The 26776-nt window shown below is 44.8% G+C and overlaps 1 protein-coding gene across 1 annotated transcript in view; it reads right to left on the bottom strand.

The window, feature by feature from the left end:
• Positions 1–428: 428 nt before the first annotated feature.
• LOC135908637 (cytochrome P450 3A31-like) overlaps positions 429–26776 on the bottom strand; it is a 38470-nt gene continuing 12122 nt past the window's right edge. Inside the window, exons 5-13 of the mRNA XM_065440487.2 lie at positions 24685–24934; positions 23902–24032; positions 11405–11465; positions 8139–8208; positions 7188–7296; positions 7035–7123; positions 5947–6087; positions 3228–3393; positions 429–593 (exon numbers count right to left, since the gene is read on the bottom strand). Coding sequence (XP_065296559.1) covers positions 516–593; positions 3228–3393; positions 5947–6087; positions 7035–7123; positions 7188–7296; positions 8139–8208; positions 11405–11465; positions 23902–24032; positions 24685–24934 — 1095 coding nt within the window. The 3' untranslated portion in view covers positions 429–515. The remainder of the gene's footprint in view (positions 594–3227; positions 3394–5946; positions 6088–7034; positions 7124–7187; positions 7297–8138; positions 8209–11404; positions 11466–23901; positions 24033–24684; positions 24935–26776) is intronic.

Below are 26776 nucleotides of genomic sequence, written 5' to 3'. Positions count from 1 at the left end.
AGTTAGCCTCAAAGACGTTCATTAAAGAGCGTCAGGATTCACGTCAGACCTCAACTACAGCGGGAACATATTGGTATAGAAGAATACACCCCCTTCCCCCAACCCCGTTCTCCATAAAAAATATGGCCTCTCGCTTCTTTTTATTCTTCAGCCTCGTTTCTCAGCAAGGGCTGCGAATTAGGCAGCATAGGTAAATCTATTGGTCAGCTGCTTGCTACCTGCTCCCGTACCACGTGACGCCTGGGCTACACAAAGGTTTTGCGGAGAGAAGCTCACCACCGTTTGTAAATATGTTAAACTGGATGGAAAGAGTTGACAAAGAGGCAAGATGAGTGCCTGTGCTACAAATATCTACATATGTCTAGTAGCGGTCTACTTATGTAGAGTACCATAATAGAATGCTAGTAGTAAGACAGCAAATCGCAAAGTAATGTTCATGCAAGACGAAAATATCTGGTTTATTAGCTTAAAGCCCAATGGCGGTGGTGCAGTTGTTGGGTAAGAGAAACCAATGGTTAAACGTTCTCAAACTTGAACCACACGGAGCGCGGCAGGCATGAGGTGATGAAATTGCTCCTGAACTCCAGACCTTCCTGGAGAAAACAGAAAAAAGCAAGCGCCTTAACATCAAAGACCGCAGCTGATACCTGTTTCATACTGTTTCAGCATGGTGATTCTTCTATATATATATGTATACATACATATATACAGCACGTTTTAAAAACACTTATTGCCGGTTTTTCGGAAGTCACAATTCCTCCAAGTGATGTTTTATATAAGTATAAAAGCGTGCTAAATTGATAACGATAAATACAGCTCCGTTTAGCACGCAATAAAATCGGGCGCGTTTCGCTCAGTAAATGCACTTGCTTTGTATGAACCGTACATTTATTTCATCACGGTGCTTCTTTGCATAGGTGCCTTCTCACGAATTACGCAGAGCCGACAGAGCAAAGAGCACTTGCGTAAAATGTGAGGACGACCGTAAACATGATCTATTGCAAAGAATGTATCCTGCGGCCACAGCTACGAGTTTTTAACAGAAAGGCGCTGTTGGACGGTAGCAAAGGAGCACACTTAAGCAAAGCGAAGTAAAGAATCGCAACCGCTAAAAGGACTCTTGAAGACATGTCTCAGGTGTACTAAGCGTGCACTCATGGGTACCCTTCAATCTGCACCGTTCAAACTGACAGTTTCTTTATCCAGCTTTACAAGGCCTTGAGCCGTGTAGCTCGGCGCCATTGAATCAAGAGATGCACTGTAGCCGCAGCGCTAATGGCACGGTGAGGCAAAGAATACAAACACAGAACATCATCATCATCATATTTTTTGTCCACTGCTGGACGACGGCCTCTCCCTGCGATCTGCAATTACCCCTGTCCTGCGCCAATCCATTCCAACCACCACCTGCGCACTTCCCAATTTCACCGCATCACCTAGTCTTCTGCCATCCTCTACTACACTTCCTTTCTCTTGGTACACATCCCATAACCCTAATGGTTCAACGGTTTTCTAACCTGCGCATTACAGGACCTGCCCAGGGCCATTTTTTTCTCCTAATGTCAATTAGAATATCGGCTATACCCGGTTGCTCTCTGATCCGAACCATTCTCTTTCTGTCTCTCAACGTTTTGCCTAGGACTCTTCGTTTCATCGCTCTTTGCGCGGTCCTTATCTTGTTATCAAGCTTCTTTGTCAGTCGCCAAGTCTCTGCCCAATATGTCAGCACCGGAAAATTCACTGATTGTACAGCTTCCATTTCAATGATAATGGTAAGTTTCCAATCAGGAGTTAACAATGTCTGCCGCATGCGATCCAACCCGTTTCTATTCTTTTATGAATTTCCTTCGCATGTTGAATGTTCCCTCTCATTAATTGACTTAGGTAAACGTACTCCTTCGCAGATTCAAGAGACTGACTGGCGATCCTGAACTCATGTTCCCTTGCCCGGTCATTCATCATTATCTTTGCCTTCTGCATATTAATCTTCAGTCCCACTCTTACACTTTCCCTCTTAAGGTCCTTAATCAATTTGTTGTAACTCGTCAGGAGTGTTTCTGAATAGAACAATTCCAATGGCAAACCGAAGGTTGCTGAGGTATTCGCCGTTGATCCTTACTCCTTAGCATTCCCAGCCTAATAGCTTGAATACTTCTTCCAAGCACGCAGTGAATAGCATTAGAGAGATTGTGCCTCCTTTTCTGACCCGGCCTTCTTTATAGATATCTTCCTACTTTTCTTGTGTAGAATTAAGGTAGGTGTGGAATCTTTGTAGATGTTTTCCAAGATATTTACGTAAGCGGTCTGTACTCCTTGATTACACTCCTTGATTACGTAATGCCTCCATGACTGCTGGTATCTGTATTGAATCAAATGCAATTTCGTAATCGATGAAAGCCATATAAATAGGCTGATTGTGCTCTCCAGATTTCTCAATTACCTGATTGATTACATGGATGGGATCCACTGCGGAGTATCGCTTTCTAAAACTTGCCCGTTCCCTTGGTTGGCTAAAGTGCAGTGTTGCCTTTATTCTGTTGGAGACTACGTTGGTGAAAGTTTTATATAAGACTGGGACTAAGCTAATGTCCTTATTATTTTTCAATTATTTAATTTTTTAACACAGAACAAGCGCTGAACTAATAAATTACAGTTTACTGCAATCTAAAAACACTAAATACAAAGATGCCCATCTTAATTTGCACGGGCCCTCATATTCACCAAAACGTTCAAAAAGAGCTGATTTCACAGCCGAACAAGTTTTTATAACATACGGAAATTGAAGATCATCTGTGTCAACGTCCGATTGACGCTGCCATTATAATGAACGTCCACCAACTCACGCAGTTTTACTACTTCCTGCCATCTCGAGATTACTTGCTTGAAGGCTACCCTGCTGACACTATTTTGGTCTGTGTAACTTGGTCAGTGCAAACTACAGTATGTAGAGTCTCGTTTGGTATCCATCGCGCTTTCGTTCTGTATGCGTAGTCGAGGTCAGTCTCCCGATTGTCTGAGCGCAGTTTCTTTTCTTTCCCCTTGCTTCCTCGTGCGAATCTCGCAGCTGCGTATAACTTAACACTATCCATCTTTCTCACTGGGTCCAACTTTTGGCGCAACTGTGCACCTGATTCTAATGCTCATGACCTAATGTGAAAATTGCCATAAGAAAACGAGGCCGCTTTACCGAAACAGCCGTGGTATACGTCAGACTGCATGCCGCTTACCTTGTGGCGCTCTTCGTCCAAACGTACTTGATATCTTGACAGCAACGTGGCCATAACTGTTTTGACGTTCAGCGTGGCAAACCTACGGCCTACGCAGTTACGTGGACCGCTTCCGAAAGGCAGGTAAGAAACGGGGTTGATGCTAGCCTTGTTCTCATCGCTAAATCTGTTGTTAAAGCAAAAAAAGCACAAACAGTTAATTAATTATGGGGTTTTACGTGCCAAAACCACTTTCTGATTATGAGGCACGCCGTAGTGGAGGACTCCGGAAATTTCGACTACCTGGGGTTCTTTAACGTGCACCTAAATCTAAGTACACGGGTGTTTTCGCATTTCGCCCCCATCGAAATGCGGCCGCCGTGGCCGGGATTCGATCCCGCGACCTCGTGCTCAGCAGCCCAACACCATAGCCACTGAGCAACCACGGCGGGTGAAAAAGCACAAACAAGAAAGCTGAAATATTCACGAGGAACCAAATGTTCGTGTCTAAGAAAAATGTTTGAGTGGGACTGTTTGTTTACATAAGACAAGGAATGAAACTCGCAGTTATATCGCGTTGTAATCTGAACACTACCTAAATCCCTTACCACCGTGCTAAGACTGAATACTCCACTATGAAATCATAAGGAAGAATGAATTTCATTGTAATAATAAATTTCACAAGCGGTATAATTTACGCAGTATTCTCGGAAAAGTTCGTGATCTGTGCCTAGGAGGACTGAAGCCGAAAACGTGTGATCAGCCGACGCCAGAATGTACAACATGTCTGAACTTAATTTCCGTCAAAATGATGCAAGAAAAAAAAGTCATGTACGCATAATCAGAACTGTGACTGAAAGGACGAATGAAACGCGATAGCCAGTTCAGATTTTTTTTACAGACAGTGCATGCTGCTCGCGTAATTATTTTTGCTTATAAATTGTCGCTTTGCACACGCTGTGTGCTCTCATGAAGCTGTTTTTTCCTTTTTTCGAAAGGGGACACGGTATACGTGTCGCCGTCTAGCGTGCTTGACGCCTGTCGACGCGTAGATTTTGGCACAAGAGTGACAGATAGTCTTGTCAAATGCCCTTTGTCAAAGCAAAGGGCCCCGGCAAACTGGCCGAAATCGTCCTCAGCACAGAAGGCTTTCAAAGCGTTGTGTTTCCTGTGGAAAACTGGTTTAGAGACAGACTTTCACAGTGCTGTATTACACTTTCGTTTCCCAATCCCCTTTTTTTTGGTGCTCTTCTTTGCTTTGTTTTGTAACATCGCTTTTCTATTAAATTTTATTCCCCTTACCCCCTTTCCCCAGTACAAGGTGGCGAGTCGGTCTGAGAACTGCCTAAATTCCCTGTCCTTCCGTCTATTCCTGCTTCCACCTCCTCCTCGGTGCAACTTTTACGTCTTTATCCACCTTTTATTTTTGGCGGGACGCTGGTTGTGATCAGGCATGTTGCACATTGGAAGCTTCAGAAAAGATGTCACAACCATTAAAACACCAAGTATAATTATTTCAACTACAATATCTCGTAAATAGACATTTCAAGTGCACAAATGACATACAGCGGACTGAATTCACGACCGAGCTACGTTGGCTTGGCTTTGTCCGCTATGATAACCTTTTTCGATTTTTGGGAAACTTCAAATATGAAATAATGAAATCAATTTTAACGACACATTTCATTAGCATTCTAGTTTTGGAACATTCTAGCACCTCTGCTTTTTTGACAGCGGAGATCATCGCTGAGGTTGACTAGACCGCGGCGTGTTTGTTTAACAAGAACGTCCACTATCACGTAAGTAAAACCAGAGCAACAGAGAGCAAGCTAAAAAGACAGTTTGTTGCAGATTCGCTCGTAAATGCCCATACCACGACTGGCAGTTATCGCAATGTGTAATAGACGCAAACTTGTGCTCATTGTTGCGCTCTTCAAGCGCTCTGCACGGGTTTTAAGAGAGGTACTTGAAATACTTGCATGCTATCACGCGAAATGCACCGTTTGAAGAAGTCCTTATGCAGGCATCATATATGTTAAAAAAAAATGCGTCGTTAGCCTACAACGTTCTCCGTAGCCACAAAAGAACAAGCTTTGACATAAAAAAAACGAATACAGGTTTATTACAGGAATTTCTGTGGTTGCAGAATCACCTTTATTGTAAAATGACAGGACGACACCAGGATGCAGAAATTTCAGTGATTACGAAAAAAGGAAAATCAGAAACATTTGTCCTGATGATGTCCGTGTCGAATATATGCAAGAAAGATAGCAAAAGAAATTATAAACATTATTAGTTCTGTTTGTCAAGCTTTATCGTAGGCCCTTTGAGTGCTTTTAGCAGCAATTATTTTGAGTTGAACTTGCAAGGGGATGTCAGGAGAACAATTATTGTATGTTAACCGGCGAGGATAAGCCTACATATAGGCTTGGCATGCTATCCCATGCATGTATATCATAATAACGTATGATGACAGATAAGAAGGACACAGCAAAGTGATATAAAAATGAAAACTCGCGTAAAGACTAGCACGCATGGCGACACACTATGTTGCGTATTTATGGCATAAATAAATTCTATAAAATGGGTACGTCACTAATGTCTCAAAAGATGCAACACGCATGGCGTTTCATCTTTTTTTCACAACAAAAAGTACGCTTCGTGATGCTACTTTCAAGAACGTTAGGCTTTTTCTAAATGACACCTTTAGTGCTGTGACAGCACTCAGATATTTCTTTACCTCTCGGGGTCAAACACAGTTGGATCACTCCATATGTCCGGGTTTATGTTGAGGCAGCTTGCAGCGGCTAATATGTTCACACCTTTTGGTATGAAAATGTCTTTGTACGTGTAGTCGGAAACCGCACGTCTTGCAACGAACCTGGGTTCAGGAAAAGGAATTATAAAGCTAAATAATAACATATATAGACAAAAAAAATAATGTACACACTACCACTGAGGCTTAACCTAACATTTTGCCGTAGGTTCTAATGCAACTTCTTATGCCAATGCGCGAATGTGCAGAGCAGACAATGCTGCATTTGTAGATAGACTTAGTTTATTTCATGTACTGTAGAATATATGGTGTGGAGAAGTCTGTGGCTTTGTTCCGGAGAGCTGGTTGGTGCGATAAATCAAAAGCAACACTACATTGCGTGCACGTTTCGATCTAAGCTATACGCTGTACAGTTTACGTGGTATCTTGCAGTGGCTATTGAGTTTGCAATAACGTCGATTTACGAGCTTTTAGAAAGGATTGGGAACATCTGGCATCGCTGGTACTTAAAAGACGAACCTTCAACAGGCTAATCAAAACTATTACTTTGTTCCTCATGCAACAATGTTTGAAATGTTCCTATGCATACATGGCCTTATGAGTCTAATGCGTGCTGATACGTGTGAGTGGGGTTTATTGCATTTCCTCCTTTGCCCACATGTCATTTCTGCTTTATAATTCGACAATCGAAATTTGCGGAGCGGAGAAGCCGGCCACAGAAGTTGGGGAAATTCCCAGCATTATGAAATCAATCAATAGTTGAACCAATCCATCCACTCGGAACTTACAACTGTGTCGCCAATGAGCAGCAAATCTGAGTTTCTGTCTTCTAATTTGCGGCGCGCACCTTTTATACGATATTATGATGTGCAGTACCGGATTGTGTTATTTGTTTGCAGCACCAGATTTCAGCGTGCAGCCTGGCTTTAAGGTTAAGTGAAGAAGGTGCACTTAAAATGCCTAACAGAAATAATTTACTTTTACAGCGGGTAAGAGGCCCATCACCACGCACCAGAGCTGTTCATGAAACGAGACGGAATGTTTTCGTTTACCCAACGTTTTGAGAATACAGACGCATCGATTCCTTGATCACCATGCCGAGGTATTTCATACGTCCGACAGCCTGATAGGTGAGCTGACCCTGCAAGAATACAAGTCATCGAGATGACAAGGACACCTTGGAAGATAACCGCCATCCCCGTTACCTCCTCCTCCAGCACGGCGTGAATTTCTTTTCTCAGCCTTTCTTGGATGTCTGTATGCATGGCCACGGAGTACAGAGCCGAGACAACTGTGTGAACCGTGCTATCCAACCTGAAAGTTGCAGTTAAAAGGAATCTTAAGCTCGGGACCAATTATATAGCGGCATGGAAATGGAGAAATTGTTTATCTGCATCCAATGCATCGACTGGAATCAAGTTTGTTATAGTGAAACGAAAAAAAATAAAGCCTACCGTTTATTGGGAAAAAGGTTTTGAAGAAGGCGATTATGTTTTTACAGAAATTGCTCGAAATCGCTAGATAAACAACTGATGCCTGAAGTTTACCACCCAATCACGCAGCAACAAGAGACGTTACGACAGTTCTATAAGCTTGGCTTATTTAGGAACCTAAAGCGGACAGCATTGACGTATTATGCTTATGCATCGCTCTGGAATATACCGCTTCTTTTAAAGAACGACAGTTCCAAAACATCCGTAAACAACGTGAAAATTTCGACGTACGTTCGCTAACTCGTACGTCAAATTGGTCGATTTGAGGTGCTGTAATTTCTGCAGTTCACAGAACTTTAACACCTGTTTTTGACAAAGTTTCGCATTTGGGGGCATTGTTATAGAATACTTTTATTCTTACCAATTTTAACCAAATTTTAATTAGATTTGTGTACAGCCGCTTTTAGGCATGTACTCACAACATATTGCTTCTCCATAAATATAGTAACGTATCAATGTCAAAATAGGTAAACTTGTTGGGTGAAATGCACGCTTGATTTATATCTGTAAGTAAAGTTATTTGGCCATCTCGCGCAGTGGAATGTTTTAACCTATGGCAGCATAGGTTACAATTTTGCGCTGCTGCCATAGGTAACCTATGGTAGCAACGCAAACTCGCTTGAAATATACATGTAAGTGGTACAGCAATTAAAAGAGACTTACCCGGCTGAGACTAAAACACACGCATTGACCAAGACATCCGATCTAGATAGGCGGCTATGAAATTGATTGCCTGAAAAACAACAAAATATTCAATTTAATCATTGGGTTTTACGTGCCAAAACCACTTTCTGATTATCAGGCACGCCGTAGTGGGGGACTCCGGAAATTTCGACCACCTGGGGGTTCTTTAACGTGCACCTAAATCTAGGTACACGGGTGTTTTCCCATTTCGCCCCCATCGAAATGCAGCCGCCGTGGCCGGGATTCGATCCCGCGACCTCGTGCTCAGCAGCCCAACACCATAGTCACTGAACAACCTCGGCGGGTTAACAACAAAATAAGAACAATAGCATGGCAGGATTTATTTTACACGTGAGAATGTTTACGAATTCCAAGTGCGGACAGCGCGAAGATGCGGCATATTCGAAGGAATCTTAATTTAATCCCCTTAAAGCATCAAGAACATTTAAGGTTATTTAATACATGCAGGTCTAAAAGAGTAAAACATCCAAAATATTTCAATCAATCAATTCAGTTTAGTCACCGGATAGTAGTGGATGGCTACCTGCGCTAAAAGATGTGTAGACAGCTTGACAAAGGCTCAAGTAGCCGTTACAAGTAAGAAACTGCGATACGGCAAAAACGACGTAACTAACAATACATGAAGTGAACATTTAAGCATATATGTTGGTAAACAAAACTCACAAACAAAAATAATATAAAATGAAAATAAAAAGAGTGCGTCATCAATACACAAGACAGTGAAATACGAGGATTATGTATATATGATAATTCATAAAACAAAACAAACATTTATTACAATTTCTTGCGCGTAAGCAGGTAAACAGCCTTGCACTGACTAAGCAACACTTTGTACTGTTGTATTTATGTTTAGTTTGTTGTGCAAGTTGCGTGAATATATTTTTCTCGCGAAGTATAACACTTTAGAACAAGGAGCCGCCGCTACCACACGCCAACAACATATGATGTATCGAAGTAATATGTTTCTTTAGCTACTTCATCAGGTTTCCATGGTTGGCAGACGGCAGTCTAACACGGTGGTGGTGAGAAGAGTGAAGGCGTGTGAGGAAGCTTAGAGCGAAGCACACTTGTTGAGAAGGAGGAGAGTAAACGTGCACGCGCAGTCGAGAAAATAGGAAGGAAACCACGTGACTGGTCGGATCAGGCAATGGCGTTACGGATACAGGAAGAGCACAGCGATGAGAAAGTTGAACGCCAGGTCTCGCCATCTCCACATAAGAGAGGCACACAGCACGACAGAAGCAGCAGAGTTTATCGCTTACTTTGGCGATGTCCTTCGGTGGTTCTGCCATAATTCTTATAGTGGAATGTTCAAAAAGCTGTTGCAAGTATCGAATTCGAATGTATCCGATGCAAACAAGTCTACGAGGGAGCATGAAAGCTTACCTTCTTCTGCAAGCACAAGGATATTTTTGCCAAAGAATACAATTTTAAAAAAATGTCCAACTTACCAGCACATAATTGTACATCATATCTTATCTTAGGTATTTGGAGATAGCTGGATTTCATTAGAGCGCTCGAGGAAAATGTATGAAAGAAGAATTGGTCGCAATCATTACTTATAACTTCTTAATAATAACTACAGTAATGCATTTCTCTCACTCTTCTATAGCTCACGACTGTAATCACAGTTTTAAATTGATGTTCCACTTGAAGCCACAAGGGAATTTGACACTACAAAAGGCCCCAAATGTCAAGAAATTGCAAAGAACGCAGCAGTAAGCTCTTGTATTCGCTTGTTATATTCCTGCGTACTTGCAAAAAATATTTGCTCGACCACACCATGGTGGTCTAGATTTGGGATAACATTTCATGATCGTAAGTTAACCAGTGCGAAAATGTGAAAAACTGCTGAATCACCTGCCAGTGGAATTTACGATAAATATATCAGTCTTGATGTTTATATTGGGACCTAGCATTAGTAATATTGTGACATATTCGCCGGTATACCACGGGTTTCCTGAGGTTTGCCTGCAAGCAATTGTTTAATACGGTAAGGTTGAGGTAAATACTGAAGAAAAATTTTCAGTGACTAGAGTAGCAAATATTTTTTTTCAGTAAAACAGTTGCACAGTGGCGAACATCTTTAGCTAAGACCATTTGTCGCGTTCTCAAAAGAAACAGTTTAACCAAATTATAATATTTATTAATTAAGGTCACGCTCGACGCTAGTTCTTCATATTTCACTCAGTCGCCAGATAAACTTCGGGCACCTACCCGCAGAAATGTTCCGAACGTCGTTGAGTTATTCTGGCTATGAAAGAAAATGTGTAAGAGAATGTATACCTCAGAAACTGAAAGCGTCGTTATTAACGATAACAGCAAAAACATGCACCCACCTGAGGAAAAAATGTTACACATGCAATCAAAACATATCGGTTTAGGTTGTGGGGTCTTAAGGGTCTCACAGGAGTACCGACCACCATGGGTTCGAGCTTAGCGAGCCACAGGGCCGCGTCAGCCATCAGCCTCTAGCGCTGCTGCACACGAGCTCAGGCTACAAGGGGCTACCGAGCGACGCACGCAAAAACACAGTATTGCCCTAAAATGAAGGAAACCGTTTATTGTCTCCAACGGCACCCAACACTGCACAATCGCCCGGTCCCGGCATGGCGGGGAACCAAAGGGGTCCCGCACCAAGGGCGAAAAATACAGCTAGGGGCGCCTGTAGCACGTCGCTGCGAGAGCACAGGCTCAAGCTGGGACGCGCCGCTAGGAAAAGTCCCGGCGGCTATGCTACTTGCTCTCGCGATAACCAATGGGCCAACTCGCGAGAGCTCGGGCAATCTCCTTCGGCTTGGGCCTCCGATGAGTGCGGCTCGGCGTGGTACGACCTCGCGCGAGCACTAGGCACCCGTTCTTCGGCTTAGCGTCGGGTTAGGAAACAACACGAGGTACGCGCTCCCCGCACGGGCAAAGGCGCCGTGCGTGAGCTCAGTCCCAGTCACAAAGGTGTCGGCGGACGAGAGGAAGCATGTACATACCGGGCGCTGTCCCAAGGAGAAAGAGAGCCAGTACCGTCACGGCAGTAGCCACCAGGGGCCGCTCCGTGACGTCACTAGCTCCGCCCTCACCGCGAACAACCGCGCGAGTGGAGCGCCACCGCTAAAACTGGTTCGGAGCAAAGGACGAGGTGGCTAAGGATTACAGACATGGGTGAAATGCGCCCGCGCAATGGCGCGTCGAATTCCCCAAATCCCCACAAGGTAGAACTAGAAACGTACCTGTGGCGGCATCCACGTCTTCGCTGTTAAGGAGAAACTGGAGGATGTCGCCAGCATTGTTCTGAAAGTAAATAAATATAATATACAGGGTATCCTAGAGTATGCTAGACATAGGAGCGAACGGATAATAAGTGCGATATTTCGGTACGGCTAAGATCTGAAAAGCCGTAAGCTTAGAAACGTGGGGCTGTCATGCGCGAGCTTATCGGCGGACCTCCATCCTTGTAAAATCTGCTTGTCGGGACGCTGGTGTCATTTTCTTTGTAGTATTTTTCCATATTTGCACTCAACTGACACACTTTGGCAGAATTATCGCTTATGATAACACGTCTTCTTCCGTTGTACTCGTACTGCGTCGAAATAGTTTCTAAGATTAGACAATTGAAACGTATTGCTATAGAAATTTGAACCGAACTATTCAGGGTTCACAAGCAGCGTACCACAAAATCTATGCGAAATGCAATAACAATAAAATTCCGTCACAATTTTGAATGTTAGAGAATGCGTGCACACACATCGGTTTTCGTGATCCGTGTCATTACACCCGCCTTTACTTCCTTGCTGGAAGCCATTAGCAAAAAAATTGTTGCTCAGCATCTCCGGGTACAGCTGCTGCAGTTATTTTTGATTTCAAAGGAATTAAACGAAAAAGATACAGATATACTCCTTTAAATGTTAAGCTAAAATGTGACCCCAAAAAGTCCTACGCGATGTATGTATAGCCATGCATGCAAGGCCGATGCATTCACCAAAAGCAGTCAACAGTGTGTAGCACACTACTACATGCCACTAGAAATGCGTTTTAGGCAACATAAACACCATATGCTCATGCCGCGGTGCGCCATCCAAGCACTGCGCTCCGGTGATCTCCAAGAGACCATTAGGGCCATTGTGTGCGAAGAACTGCGCAAGATGTTTCCTTCGTCGATCCCTCAGGTGTCCTCAGTCACTGACATCGTCAAGAATGAACTTCGACGGTCGCTGGGCGTTACCGAAGTGCTGCCCGAATCGTCACTTCCCGTGGCGGAATCGATGACCTACGCCACCGTCACCCGTCATCAAGATCCCCCTCTACGAGCGCGCCAGGGCCCTGTAACGCCGCAATTCCGTCGTCCACTACCGCCGCCGACTCCAGCACGCCCACCCGTCGCCCAGCGCAGCTACGCGAGGAAGACGCACATTTGGCGCACCCGCGACCATAGCCCGCTCTGCTATCACTGCGGAGAAGCCAGACATATCAACCGCCGATGCCCATACCGCGAAATGGGACTACGAGGGTTCGCCGTCAACACTCCGCGCCCACAGCAAGATGAACGCCCTCGTGACATCGCTCACTACCTCGCCGCTACTCCGTGGAGCTCTCGACGACCGTCCCGTTCGCCATCACCAGGCCGCTACCTGTGCCGTCCACACACTGCCCCAGCCCGGGGCCGCTCTGCGAGCCAATATCCAGGAAACTAAAAGCAGCAACCGATGGAAATGTGGTTGCTGTTCGTCAAACAGACGAAGATCCTCCACCACCGACGAGAACGCCGAAGAGACTATCTCGGCGCATAACAACGACACGCCGCCGTCCTGACGCAGTCTAGAAGCAAAGAATACGCCAACGAAAGTCGACCTGACGAGACAACGTACCATCCACAGGTTAACGCGACGCAGCCGTGATACGACGCTAACACCTAACTGTAACGCAAGACAAAGAACCACCGACCTCGACGTGCTCCTCGACGGCCACGCAGTCACCGCGCTAATGGACAAATGGGTCGATTACTCCGTCATGAGTGGACACATCGTCGCCCAGTTAAAGAAAGTTAAGACTGCATGGGCACAGTTTTAGCAGGGTTGAAGTGGCAGACCTCTCTTGTTTATTTGGATGATGTCGTCGTCTTCGCCTAAAATTTTTACGATCACCTTAGGCGGCTTGGAACAGTACTAGAGGCCATTAAGTCACCAGGGCTCACTCTGAAGCCGGAAAAGTGCCGCTTCGCCTAGGATGAGTTTCTGTTCCTGGGCCACGTCATCAGCAAATTTGGAGTCCACCCCAACCCGCAGAAGACAGCTGCCATCGCAAAGCTTCCGCAGCCCGTCGACAAGAAGGCAGTGCGTAGATTCCTTGGCATGTGCGCCTACTAAAGGCGCTTTGTCAAGGAATTTTCACTCATCGTTGAGCCACTGACACATCTAATAAAATGTGACGTCGAGTTAAAATGGGAAAGGCCAAAGGACGATGCATTTCAAGAACTCAAACTACGCATCCGGTCACCGCCGGTACTTGGGCACTTCGCACTGACGCCAGTAGCCTAGGTATCGGTGTTATCCTAGTCCAGAGGAAAGACGGACTTCAACGGGTGATAGCTTACACTAGCCGGTCGCTATCGAAAGTGGAAGGCAATTATTCTACGACCGAAAAGAAATGTCTCGCCATCGTTTGGGCTACAGCAAAATCTCGCCCTTACCTATAAGGCAGGCGTTTCAAAGTCACCAGTGACGATCACGCGTTGTGTTAGCTAGCGAATTTAGAGGATCATTCAGGACGACTGGCGTCGTGGAGCCTCAGACTACAAGAATACGACATCACTGTAACCTACAAGTCCAGACGAAAGCACTCTGATGCCGATTGCCTGTCACGCGCCCCCATTGACCCACCGCCGCAAGATCACGAGGATGACGACGCCTTCCTTCGAATAATAAGCGCGGAAGACATCGCTGAACAGCAACGAGCAGACCCGGAGCTAAAAGGCAACGTCGAGTATTTGGATAAGACACACCGGCGTCGTCCCTGGGGCATTTAAGCGAGCATTGTCTTCGTTCTCGCTTCAAAACAGCGTACTATAGTAAAGAAGAACTTCTCACCAGTCCACGCCAACTACCTTCTTGTTGTTCCCTCAGTGCTGCGTCTAGAAGTACTGCACGCCCTGAATGACGATCCGACCGCTGAGCACTTCGGATTCTCCCGGACGCTATCGAGGATACAGGAAAGGTATTACTGGCCACGCCTGATCACCGACCGTTCCCTCTACGTCAAGACATGTGGACACTCAGCGACGCAAGACACCAGCGACATGGCCAGCTGGATTACTAAAGCCGATTGAGCCTCCTAGCCGACCACTTCAGCAGATCGGGATAGACTTCTTAGGACCCATTCCGACGCCAACAACCGGCAATACGTAGATAGTTGTGGCGACGGACTACCACACCTGCTTAGCTGAAACGAAAGCTCTGCCGAAAGGTAGCGCAGCTGAAGTGGCGAAATTCTTCGTCTCCTGCGATAACATCCTGCTGCGACATGGCGCCCCAGAAGTCCTCATCACCGACAGAGGAACGGCCTTTATAGCGGAGCTCACCCAAGTCATTCTGCAGTACAGTCAGACAAGACACAGAACAACTGCCCGCCACCCACAGACGAATGGTCTTACGGAGCGCGTGAATAAGACCCTCGCCGACATGCTAGCAATGTACGTCGACGTCGAGCACAAGACATGGGACGTGGTCCTACCGTACGTAACCTTTGCTTACAACACGGCGGTGCAAGAAACAAAACAGATCACGCCGTTCAAGCTGGTTTCCGGCAGGAACCCGACGACGACTCTCGACGCCATACTGCCGCGTGTCACCGACGAAGAGAATCTTGACGTCACCACCTATATCCAGCGCGCCGAAGAAGCCCGACAGCTCGCCCTCCTGCGGATCAAGAACCAGCAGCGTGCCGACAGCCGACACTACAACCTCCGACGACGCTACGTCGAGCATCAGCCCGGCGACCGTGTTTGGGTTTGGACCCCGAGTCAGTGTGCAACTATTGCGACGCTATTTCGGACCCTACAAGGTCATCCGACGAATTGGCGCACTGGACTGTGAGGGCGTGCCAGACGGCATTTCGCATTAGCAGCGGCGCCGCGCACGATCTGAAGTGGTCCGCGTGGTGCATCCTAAGCCCTTTTAGGCACGCTGACGAACATCCTTATTTTGTTGTTTGTCTGCTAGGGATGTTTTTGTTTATTACTCTCGTATAATTTGTTTGTAGCATCGGATCGATGGTCTTTAAGAGGGGGGTATTGACACGTGTACTTGCATATCTTTATCGGGTGACCCCGTTTGACCACCTAACAAATGTTATTGCACAGCGTGAATGGTGTAGAACTTTGTGGAATACAGGTGGGTCCCAGCGATCAGTCTGAAACATTCGACGACTGATGTATAAAAGCCGACGCGCTTGACCTGCTGATCAGATTTTGACGAACGCCAATTGTGTTCGCCGTTGTCGCCGTTCTTTAAGTGTAGCCTGTTTTTGCGAGCACAGGTTCGCCCAATAAGAGTTAGTTTCGTCTTTCACAGTATTGCTACTGTGTTCTTTATACGTCCTTTATACGTCACCACCACGTGACAGTATGAACTTCGACGCCTACGGTGACTTGTTATGCACCGTCGCGACGATTAAATCTCTTTTTTTGTTTCTCCTGAATTCTTGGGCATTCCGACATCATTAGTTATCAAGTCGCATCGCACTGTATGTTTATCAATCTTCTCAGCGAGCACTTTCCCGTTGCTTATTTTTCTTAATCCAGTGTACATTCATTGTTTGGTGCTAACACAAACATGAGCATATACCACGCCTTTTTTTTAACTGCTTCTTACAGTTACGCTTCCATTCCAGTGAACTTGCCGATGTCTAGCATCAATAACTTCATAGATCAACGTTTCATGACGTTAGCCGGAGAGCGCGCGTGGGCGTGCGTCTCAGTGTGCGTTTTCTGCTACTCACCGAACATCTCAGCCCCGACGTCGTAGCAGAAATCTTCGTCGCGGAAGCGTTTGCTGCACACCCGAGTTGTAGGCGATGGCTGCTTGCTGGTTCTATATAAGTTTCACGATGCAAGCTTCGCGCAGCCTTATGTCCCGCGAGTACGTGTGAAGGCTTCACCTGGGCTCCGTAGCTTACGTTCGGCACTGCAGCACCAAGCAGTAGCCTACCATGTCGGACGCCATCAAAGGCAGCCACCACCTATTATGGTGCTTTCAAGTGTTGTCAAGCAGACACCCGAAGCGGGAAAACCTCCCCACTTATTCAGAACTGCAGCACAGGTGGGACTTTAACTTTCCTTTTCAGCGTGCTTAGGCGCTTGCAAAGCAGCCGGCCCGGCTGCTGTGTCCACGTGTTCGTTTATACCTCGTTACGCCGGTGGCAGCGCCAGCTTTTACAGTGGCGGAGCTCGCCCACAATATCACCGCAACTTTTGGCTCCGTTCACTTATCGACCCCCTAAAACTTTCCCCTACTCAGGCCTCGGTTTTTTGGTCTCTCCCCAGCATCCCCTTTTATCCCAGACGGCAGTAAACAGAGCCCTAACTTCAATCCTGAAAGACATGATCTTGTCCTCATCGACACAACACACCTATAAGACTGGCGCTAAAAAAACATGGCTGTGGCTTAGCTAAGGCTAAGCCCAGGATGCGAAGCATACTAGCCTTTATTTTAGTTGTTGAACCACTGTTTAGCCCGGTGAACTGCTGTTCCTTGGCTATATTTGGTTCGGCTAGACGAAGAAACAACTCATGCGTTACTCTGCTTCGCCTTCAAGAGTGGAACGCGACAGCGTTCCCGTCGACCCGCCAAGGGGTGTAAGACAATAGGCTGTTTTAGCAGAGCGTTTTTGACGGTCCGCTCCGCTCAGCGGGCTAGCGGAAGCGCAAGTGCGCATGCGCGACCCGTTCAGCAGTGAGCGGGCGAGCGGACGGGAGCCCCCTCTCCGCTAGAAAGCTTTCTCAGCGGAGCGCGGCGAGCGCGTCAAGCGGGTCTAGCGAAGCAAAATGGCTGCCCCCAGTGCTGATGGCCCGTCCACGAGGTCGTTTGAATCGGGATTTGTAAAGCGCAAACCTAGAGTACACTTTAGGAGACACGAAGATCTTCTATTCGGGAGGTTGTGGCCATGAACCCGTTTCAGAACCATGCCATGTGTGCACGTTTGTTTATGCGGACCACGTTTTAGGTGTTCTGAAAGAGCGAAAAACCTTGTCTTGGCTACAACAAAGCCTCACGGCTTTGTTAATGTAAGGATTATATATATATATATATATATATATATATATATATATATATATATATATATATATATATATATATATATATATATATATATATATATATATATATATATATATATATATATATATATATATATATATATATATACATCGCATCCAAGATGTCGCACTCACGCTGGTTATTATTACAGGCTACGATAACGCTCATGGTATCGTCCATGCGTCTTCGCCCGGATCGACAACCGCCTGCCGACCTGCTGCTACCGCCTGCCAATCCGCATCGACGATTGCTAACTTCAGCACATCACCCACCAGTTACAGATGAATCCAAGTGGTCCACCTGGCAACCTGGGATTACACGTGCGTTCACGGCGGCCGAGGCAGGATATAAAGGACAGCTGGCTGGCTCCCACTTCGGGCACGACATCGCATCCAAGATGTCGCACTCACGCTGGTTATTATTACAGGCTACGATAACGCTCATGGTATCGTCCATGCGTCTTCGCCCGGATCGACAACCGCCTGCCGACCTGCTGCTACCGCCTGCCAATCCGCATCGACGATTGCTAACTTCAGCACATCACCCACCAGTTACAGATGAATCCAAGTGGTCCACCTGGCAACCTGGGATTACACGTGCGTTCACGGCGGCCGAGGCAGGATATAAAGGACAGCTGGCTGGCTCCCACTTCGGGCACGACATCGCATCCAAGATGTCGCACTCACGCTGGTTATTATTACAGGTTAGTTACCTGAAAGCTGCGCATTGTTTTAGAAGTAGTAATTACTCTTTGTTGGCGGTGTCGTGCCCACCACAGTCTGTTGAAAATTTGAAGTTTTTGATGGCTCTGTTTACTTGCAAATTTCGTTCATTGTCTGCTATTTTGCTGTTGCTTTCGGGAGATATAGAATCTAATCCTGGCCCTATGACAAAAGGTGAAGCAGATTCACTTGCCCAAGCTATAGATGCTATCCGCCGGCTTGAAGAGGGTCAAGCTTCCCTGATAGCCGATTTGAAGTCTGCCAGGGAGAAGCAAGTGGAAGCTGACGACAAAATTAAAATCTTAAGTGATAAGATTGTGTCTTTGGAAAAGGCAATGGAGTTAAATTGCACAATTAAAGCTGGGACAGATTCCGACGCCGTACGCGTGGTGTCTGAGCAGGTGGCGGTTATTAAGGCACGCTGTAATGACTCCGAGAATAGGCTGCGGCGCTCGAATCTGCTTTTCTTCGGTTTGGAAGATAACCCTAGAGAAGACTGGATAAAGTCGGAGCAAAAAATAATTGACTTCTGTGGGGATAAGCTGGGCATCAAAATAAGTGAACAACAATTTGAGCGGGTGCATCGGTTGGGAAGATACTGCGAGAACAAACGGAGACCAATCATAGCCAAGCTGACCGTCTTTAAGGACAAAGATCGCATTCTCTCTTCGGCACACAAACTGAAGGGAACGTCATATTCCATCCGCGAAGATTTTTCACCTGAAACTCGACGTGCTAGACAAAAGCTAATTGAATTTGCGAAAACCCAGAATAAGGCTTTCAAGCTTTCAGTGGACAAGCTGCGTATTGAATCGAGAACTTATATCTACGATGGTTCTGCAAGTGCAGTTGTCCCGCTGAATAGATAGCTACGGTTTGGAGCATGCGCACAGAGTCACCAAGTACTAAAGCTAACCTCGACTTCACCCTCGCTATCATTATCGTACGCCAACATACGAAGCATATTATCAAAGCGCGATGTCATCTCTTCCTTCTTGGAAGACAGCAAATCGGACATTATCGCTTTCACAGAGACATGGCTGCATTCTGCAATAACAAATAATGAAATCTTTTCATCTTCAAACATGTACGACATATATAGGTGTGACCGCACTATTAAAAGAGGAGGTGGTGTCTTGATTGGTGTAAAGAAAACCATTACGTCATTTTTAGTCAACACTAATTCTGATCTCGAGATTGTTTGGGTGGCCTGCACGATGTCATCTTCTAGAATGCTAATAGGTAATTGTTACCGTGCACCAGATTCTAACAATTCTTTCATTAATGCTCTCCGCGACACAATCAACAAAGCCATTGAACTCTTCCCGGCTGATTTAATTTATCTTCTTGGGGATTTCAATTATCCACTAATCGATTGGACGAATTTATCATCTCCTTGTCATATATCGTCTGAATTCATCAACTTGTCGTTAGACTTTAATCTATTTCAAGCTGTCACGAAACCCACACGTGGTGCCAATGTTCTAGACCTCATTCTTAGTACAGCACCTGAAACAATAGGTCACATAGAATATTTGGATGGTTTCAGCGACCACCATTTGCTCCAAATAACGATAAACACAACGCCACCGGTTACGGGCAAAACGACAAAACAAATTCGTGATTACAATAAAGGCAATTATAACACAATAATCTCAGAATTTGAAACTTTCTTCGAAAACACAATGTGGCCATCATTTTACGATAGATCCGTTGAAGAAAACTGGCTCATGTTTAAAAATAGACTGTTCGCATTAGTAGACAAGTATGTTCCACTCGTTAATATAACTAACGATAAGTTGCACCCTTGGTTTACTAAAAAGCTTCATCGCATGAGGAACAAGAAGAAACGCTTGTATAATATCGCTAATCGAGATCGCACATCAGCAGCGTGGCAGAATTACAAAACGTACCTGAAATCGTACTGCTCAGCTTTAGGCGAAGCTAAAGATAAATATTTTTCTAATGATCTTCCTGAGCTGCTTAAGAACAATCCTGCCAAGTTTTGGAAAATAATAAAGCCTAAGAACGAATCAGATGAATTGTCATTACATAACAGCAGCAATATTTCTATTCCAGCCAGTGAATGTTCGGAGGTCTTTAATTCATTCTTCAGCTCTGTATTTACAAAAGAGAACACTTCAAATATACCTTTTGTTTCAGAATTAGGCTACCAATACATGGAACCTATTGAAGTCACTTTGGAGGGCCTCTCTTCTCTCATAAATAACCTTAAAATGTCTTCTTCATGTGGCATAGATGGTATAAACTCAAAGATTTTAAAGAATACCGTAGAAATATCTAGCAAAATTCTTTTTTACATATTCAGACAATCACTTGCGACAGGCCACCTTCCCGCAGATTGGAAGATGGCGAAAGTTATACCTGTATTTAAAAATGGCAACAGGAACTCCTGTGAGAATTATCGTCCCATTTCATTGACATGCATTCCCTGCAAGTTGCTTGAACACATTATCGCTTCGCATATTTACAGGCATCTTGAGACTAACAACTTCCTTTTTCATAATCAGCATGGCTTTAGGAAGGGCCTCTCGTGCGATACACAATTATTTGAATTTACAACAGACCTACACACTAACTTAAATTATAACTTACAAATTGATTGCTTGTTCCTTGATTTTTCGAAGGCATTCGACCGTGTAGCACATTGTCGCCTAATATCAAAACTCTCCGCACTTAAATTAGACTGTCTGACCTTGTCATGGCTCCGAAATTTCCTGTCTAATCGTCAGCAGTTTACTATTGCAAATAACTACTCTTCCTCTGTAACAGACGTTTCTTCTGGTGTACCACAGGGTAGCGTCCTCGGTCCCTTGCTTTTTCTAATATTTATTAACGACTTACCTCAAAATTTGTCCTCCACCATCAGAATATTCGCCGATGACTGCATAATTTATCGCCCAATTAAAAACTCAGATGATCATCTCATTCTTCAGCAAGACCTTCAACAAATCAATAACTGGTGCAATAAATGGCTAATGACATTAAATACCACAAAATGCAAAGTAATGTCTTTTACCCGGAAGTCGGCAACCTCACAGTATCCCTACCATATTAACAATTACACTGTTACAACAGCTACACAATATAAGTATCTAGGGGTTCTATTCACATCAAATCTTTCTTGGACAGACCATATCACGTCAATTTCAGCTAATGCCTCCCAATCGTTGGGGTACTTGCGACGCAACTTAAGAAATGTTCCTTCAAATGTTCGCAAGCTAGCCTACCTAACTCTCGTTCGTCCCAAGCTCGAGTATGCATCTCCCATTTGGTCCCCTCACCAGAAATACCTAATTGAAACGCTAGAACGGATCCAGAATAGAGCAAGCCGCTTCATCATGAACGATTACAGCTACCAGTCTAGTGTTACACAAATAAAACTTAAACTTTCATTACAATCCTTGAGCACTCGCCGAGACATTGCCCTTTTAACACTGTTCCACAAATTCCTTCACTCCACTCGAACACCCGCATGCTTGAAACGACCCTACTCCACGTCACATAGGCTTCATAATCATTTCAGCTATGCCCGCCTTTACGGGTCTACAAAGGCATTCCATTGCTCTGCTCTTCCTCGTGCTATCAGAATATGGAATTCGCTCCCTGACAGCATTGCAAGCCAATCTAACTACGATTCATTCCGTGATGCCTTGACTGAATACATGACTAACGAAAAGTGAAGTTTTACGTTTGTCGCACAATGCTTTCTATACTTGCAATATATTTACAGCTTATTTTCGCATTATTGCTGTTATGTCGCTAAGTTTACCGTTTCGTTGGAATATCGCGTCCGTAACTTTTATGTCACTGTTTTTCATCATTACTGTTGTTATAAATTACACGACTTCACTGAAAAATCTGTGTGATTTATTCCTTGTTATTATATTATGTTTTTTATGTTTCTTCTTTTCCCTAGTGAATCGTGATCTAAATAATTCTTTTTTCATCTCAGTTGTACTTTGGTTGTAGGTTGTAAACAGACACGGTTTATAGATGCCTTGTATTCAATGTATTTTCTATGTACTGCCCCCCTTACTCAATGCCTCACTTTGAGGCCTGTAAGGTATTTTTAAATAAATAAATAAATAAATAAATATATATATATATATATATATATATATATATATATATATATATATATATATATATATATATATAAGAAATGAAAATGCAATGTATTGCGTGAAATGCCTTCAGACACTTGAGCAATTCCAAATATATTATTTTATTGCGGCAATTCTTACAACTTGAATATTATGTTCATAGCGATTTTACCTTCTGCGGCAAGGTGGCGCGTCTGGCAAGCACATGCCTTTCGGACGCAGCCGGGCGCTCCGCTAAAACTGATTCTTCGTCCGCCGCTCCGCTAACTGTGAGCGGGTACGCGAGAGCGGACCGGACCGTCAAAAACGTTCTGCTAAAACACTCTAATGGGCTACGGCGCAGCGACTACGCGCCCCGCATTGGACGCGGTGAGCGTCGAGCAACGCAGCGTTCGGAGCGGCAACGAAATGTGCGCCTGAGCAAGCGACGCACGCCTGAGCCTTAGAAACAGCTCGTTTCTAAGGCAACACCGCATTCACTAGAGGCGCTTTTGTACCGCTTTGAAGCATTGTACTCGTGGCTCAGTGGTAGCGTCTCCGTCTCACACTCCGGAAACCCTGGTTCGATTCCCACCCAGCCCATCTTGCAAGAGTTGAGCCAAAGCCACCTAGAAACAAGCGCAGCTGCTTATATACCGCCGCGACGCCGCGAGCGACGGCGCGAGTTGGAGCCCCGTTTCTCTTCTGTCGTGACGTCACGGTGTCACGTGGTATGGCATGGGGTCAAAGGTCATTGAAGGCGACACGGCCGCGTCTGAGGAGCTGGGTTGAGCTCTAGTAATATGCTTCGCATAAAAGTTGGCGACGATTTTTGAGCTATGACTGGCTGCTGAATTTTAACCACCCTGTACATGCTTATAATTACCGTGTGTCGCAAGCAACTTGTGCCAAAATTTAAAAACACGAAAATGTAGCGTAGCTGGATAACACCAAAGCAATGTTATTTGCCGTCGGTTCGAGAATCCCGGCTATTTTCTTTTTGTATTTCGAGAATTCGGTCCTCTTTGTGTGTGCGAGTATGTGTGTGTGTGTGTGTGTGTGTCGCGGGCTTTCATGCAGACTTGAAAAAGCACTTTTATGTATCCCGCATTCAGCAACAGAAAGCTGGACCGGGATTTTTTCCTGATGTTCTACAATTTTCTCATTACCGAATTTAGCAATAAGTATAATATTTGAGAAGTTGATTAAATAATAACACATAATTATGTAAGTAAGGGAAATACAAACACTAGCCTGACTTGCTCCGTGCGACTGCAAACAACATCAACTTGTTTCTGTACAGCTAGGGAACACTCGCATATTTTTACTTTTTGGCACAAGTAACGTGGGACACATACTATATTAATGTATAGTCTCCTGTCTGCTTGGTATTTCCACGCAACAGTAAAGTATGGAGTCATAAACTGCCCTTTTTTATGGCTAACTATCCTCTCGATAATTGCAGAGATAGCGACTACCACCAACATGTAATCAATCGTGCCTCAGAACGACCACGATTATTATTTATTGGCAAACTTCCAGCCCCATTAAGCGACAAAGAAACTGATGGAATAAAGGGCTTCCTTACTGACTTCATCTCCCAGCGCCGCTCAACGACTGGTTTCACCAGGTCCTCGACTAAAGCGATGAACTTATCCGTGCACCATGCAGTAACCGTCGCCAGCCACAAGAAAAGGGTCTGAAGTTCTGGCAGACAATCTGAATAACGAAAGCAGGTTATCCGGCACAGTTATACACCACGATTACAGAAGACCGCCAAGTCGTTTAAAAAAAAAAGTTTTGGGAGCATTCTATTTTGAAAAGATTGTTCTAAAAACGGGCTAAAAACTATTATGCTTCAACAAATTCGTGTTGGTAAACAGAGTGGACAACTAATTTAGTTGATAGTCGCTTCGTGAGACCGTTAGACTACGATAACGAAAGTTCGGTCAGAGTCGTGGCTATATTAACCAAAAAGAAATACCAAAGATCATGTTCTGACGCTCGTACAGAGCTTCAATGTTGTATATAGGCACTACTTCAGATCTATTCATTGGAGATACATGACCATGAATTATCGGAGTTTGTTGTGGCCAAATCACAACCAACTAATGGAAGATTTGTTGTTCAATTCGGCGCACTGAATCAAAAAGTGGTTAAATTGCAGGCTTCACGAAAATTCAGTTCTCGTAAATGTATCGTACAAAAGAGTTTTATTTTTTTTCATATTATTTTTCCATATTATTTTTTTCATATATATATATATATATATATATATATATATATATATATATATATATATATATATATATATATATATATATATATATATGTGTGTGTGTGTGTGTGTGTTCTAAAAAAATTCTCGTACTTGCTATTAACGTGATTCCTTGCAGACCGAGTGAATCCAACAGTCGGGCACTTTCAACGGCGAGCTTGTCCCAAAACCCACCAGGTTTGGTTTTCTGCACGCCCATGTCGACGCCGAAGCCGGCCTTGAGAATCGTGTCCAAGGCGTATCGCCGTAACAGCAGCATTGCATCCACTGATGTGTCGACAGCACTTTGCTTTCCGACAATGTCCGCCAGTGCCTCGCTGGAGGTTTCAAATATCTTGAACGCCTGAGAATACATAAACATATTTATTTGCTAACTGTACGTAACCTTTATGCGCTTATTTGTTTCTACAAAGAGCTTTCATTAAACTTATTCAACAAACAAAGAGATATTTACTATTTCTTTTTGTTGTCTGTCTATAACTAAGATACTGAGTTGACGTCTCCGAACTTGAATACTTCTTTAACATCCTTTTTTGTCACCCCACAAAATACAACGCCTTCGTTATACAATCTCTTCGGTCCACAAGTAAAGGCGGCAATGTTCGTTTCCGCGGTCACGTTGTATCCCTTCTAAAACACGCCGCATTCTTATTTGTGCATTTATCTAGCTTGTTAAACTGAAACTGAAGATTGTAGCTCGCAGTTTATGCACGATATGTAAGAGTTTATGTTCTCTGCGAGAACGGGTGCATTCCTTATGAGCGAAACACATTTCACTCGACTGCTGGCTATAAATTGTCGGTAATATGTAATCTTTCCTTGATACGTATTTGCCCCGCATTCAGGAGGTGTATGCCTTTGGGCAGGGAACACTTCCGTAGATGTTCCTATACGTCCTCCTCCTTGACAGCAGCGGACGAAGACCAAGAAGCGAGAGGCCCTCGGTGAAGAAACGTCTACTCCCTCTCGGTCACGCAAGTAGGCCAGGAAAGACTGTCAGTGCAGCAAAGAGTTCCCGTTCTCGATGTTTTGCGGGCAGAAAGACTTACTCCAACAGGGTAGAATGCACGCTGCTCCCAGTGCCCGGGTGGCCCCGTTCAGGACTTCGGCAAGGGAAGGGCACCTCCACAGAAAACGGCACTTTTTCCCAAGCTGGGATGGAGGCCGGGTACAGGCGTGACGTGGATGACCACGTCCAGGCGGATCGCCGACTCCCCGAGGTTATTGAAGAGGGTAGCTTTGTGTGCGACACCATTGCTGGGACGCTATAACGTAAAGTTATTCCAAACTTTTCTATTCCAATTCTGCAATGAGCCCTCCGCGATTGGTGGAAAACTTTTTTGGACTATACCCACTTCGCCTGTCTGCCGAGAGACGTCACGAGAACCGCTATAGCTGCCCATCTGATATGACGTGTACACAGTCATTATGCATGATTGGACCGAACAAAAGAAAAATAGTTATTTCTTATTCGAGGCCTTTTGGCCTTCAGATCTCAGCTATTGGTCAAAAGTTTTCGAACTGCACCCACTTCACCTGCCTGTCACGTGAAGTCATAAAACCGCGAAAACTCACCACGTCAAAGTGACGTGTACGCGTTGAAGATGCACTAGTATGCCGAAGAAAACTGAATTTTTTTCGGAATAGCCCTTGGCTGCCCTATTCTTAAAGGAATAAATGATGGCTGCCGCTGATCGCCCAGGCACTGGCTACTCGTACCTGGCGGAAAGCATGCGTTTATTTGCGTACAGCAAAGCCTTTTGCCTGGTCATGTAGCGTTTTCGAGTACTTTGGGCACGTTTACGACCTCACTCTGCCAACTGTTCTGTGCTGAGGATCCGTTTTTGCGGCATTCTTAACTTTCCGTTGCATGCCGCCATGATTTTCGATCAGCGACCACAAGCTAAGTAAGGGAAAGCTGACCAATCGCAGGCGCTGGCACTACCCTCTTCATTCTGTTATCGATTTTCAGTGCACTGGCTTGGCCCCATCGAATCCCTCTCCACTTGAGCGTGCTCCTCGATTATTGTCAGCCAATCAGATCAGACAAGCCGCTCAGTGTAGGCAATGTTATTCGTCTTTAGCAAACAAAAGTGACATCTTATAAACGGGGAGAGCGTTTGATTGGTCTGTTTAGACAACCCTTTGGGTCAGCGCCCGATACTTGCGTCGGTGGTTCCGCAAA

The sequence above is a fragment of the Dermacentor albipictus genome, chromosome 1, assembly GCF_038994185.2.
Source record: "Dermacentor albipictus isolate Rhodes 1998 colony chromosome 1, USDA_Dalb.pri_finalv2, whole genome shotgun sequence".
In the NCBI taxonomy this organism is placed as follows: domain Eukaryota; kingdom Metazoa; phylum Arthropoda; class Arachnida; order Ixodida; family Ixodidae; genus Dermacentor; species Dermacentor albipictus.
Note: the sequence above shows the minus strand (reverse complement) of the source record. Positions and strands in the feature narration are given on the sequence as shown.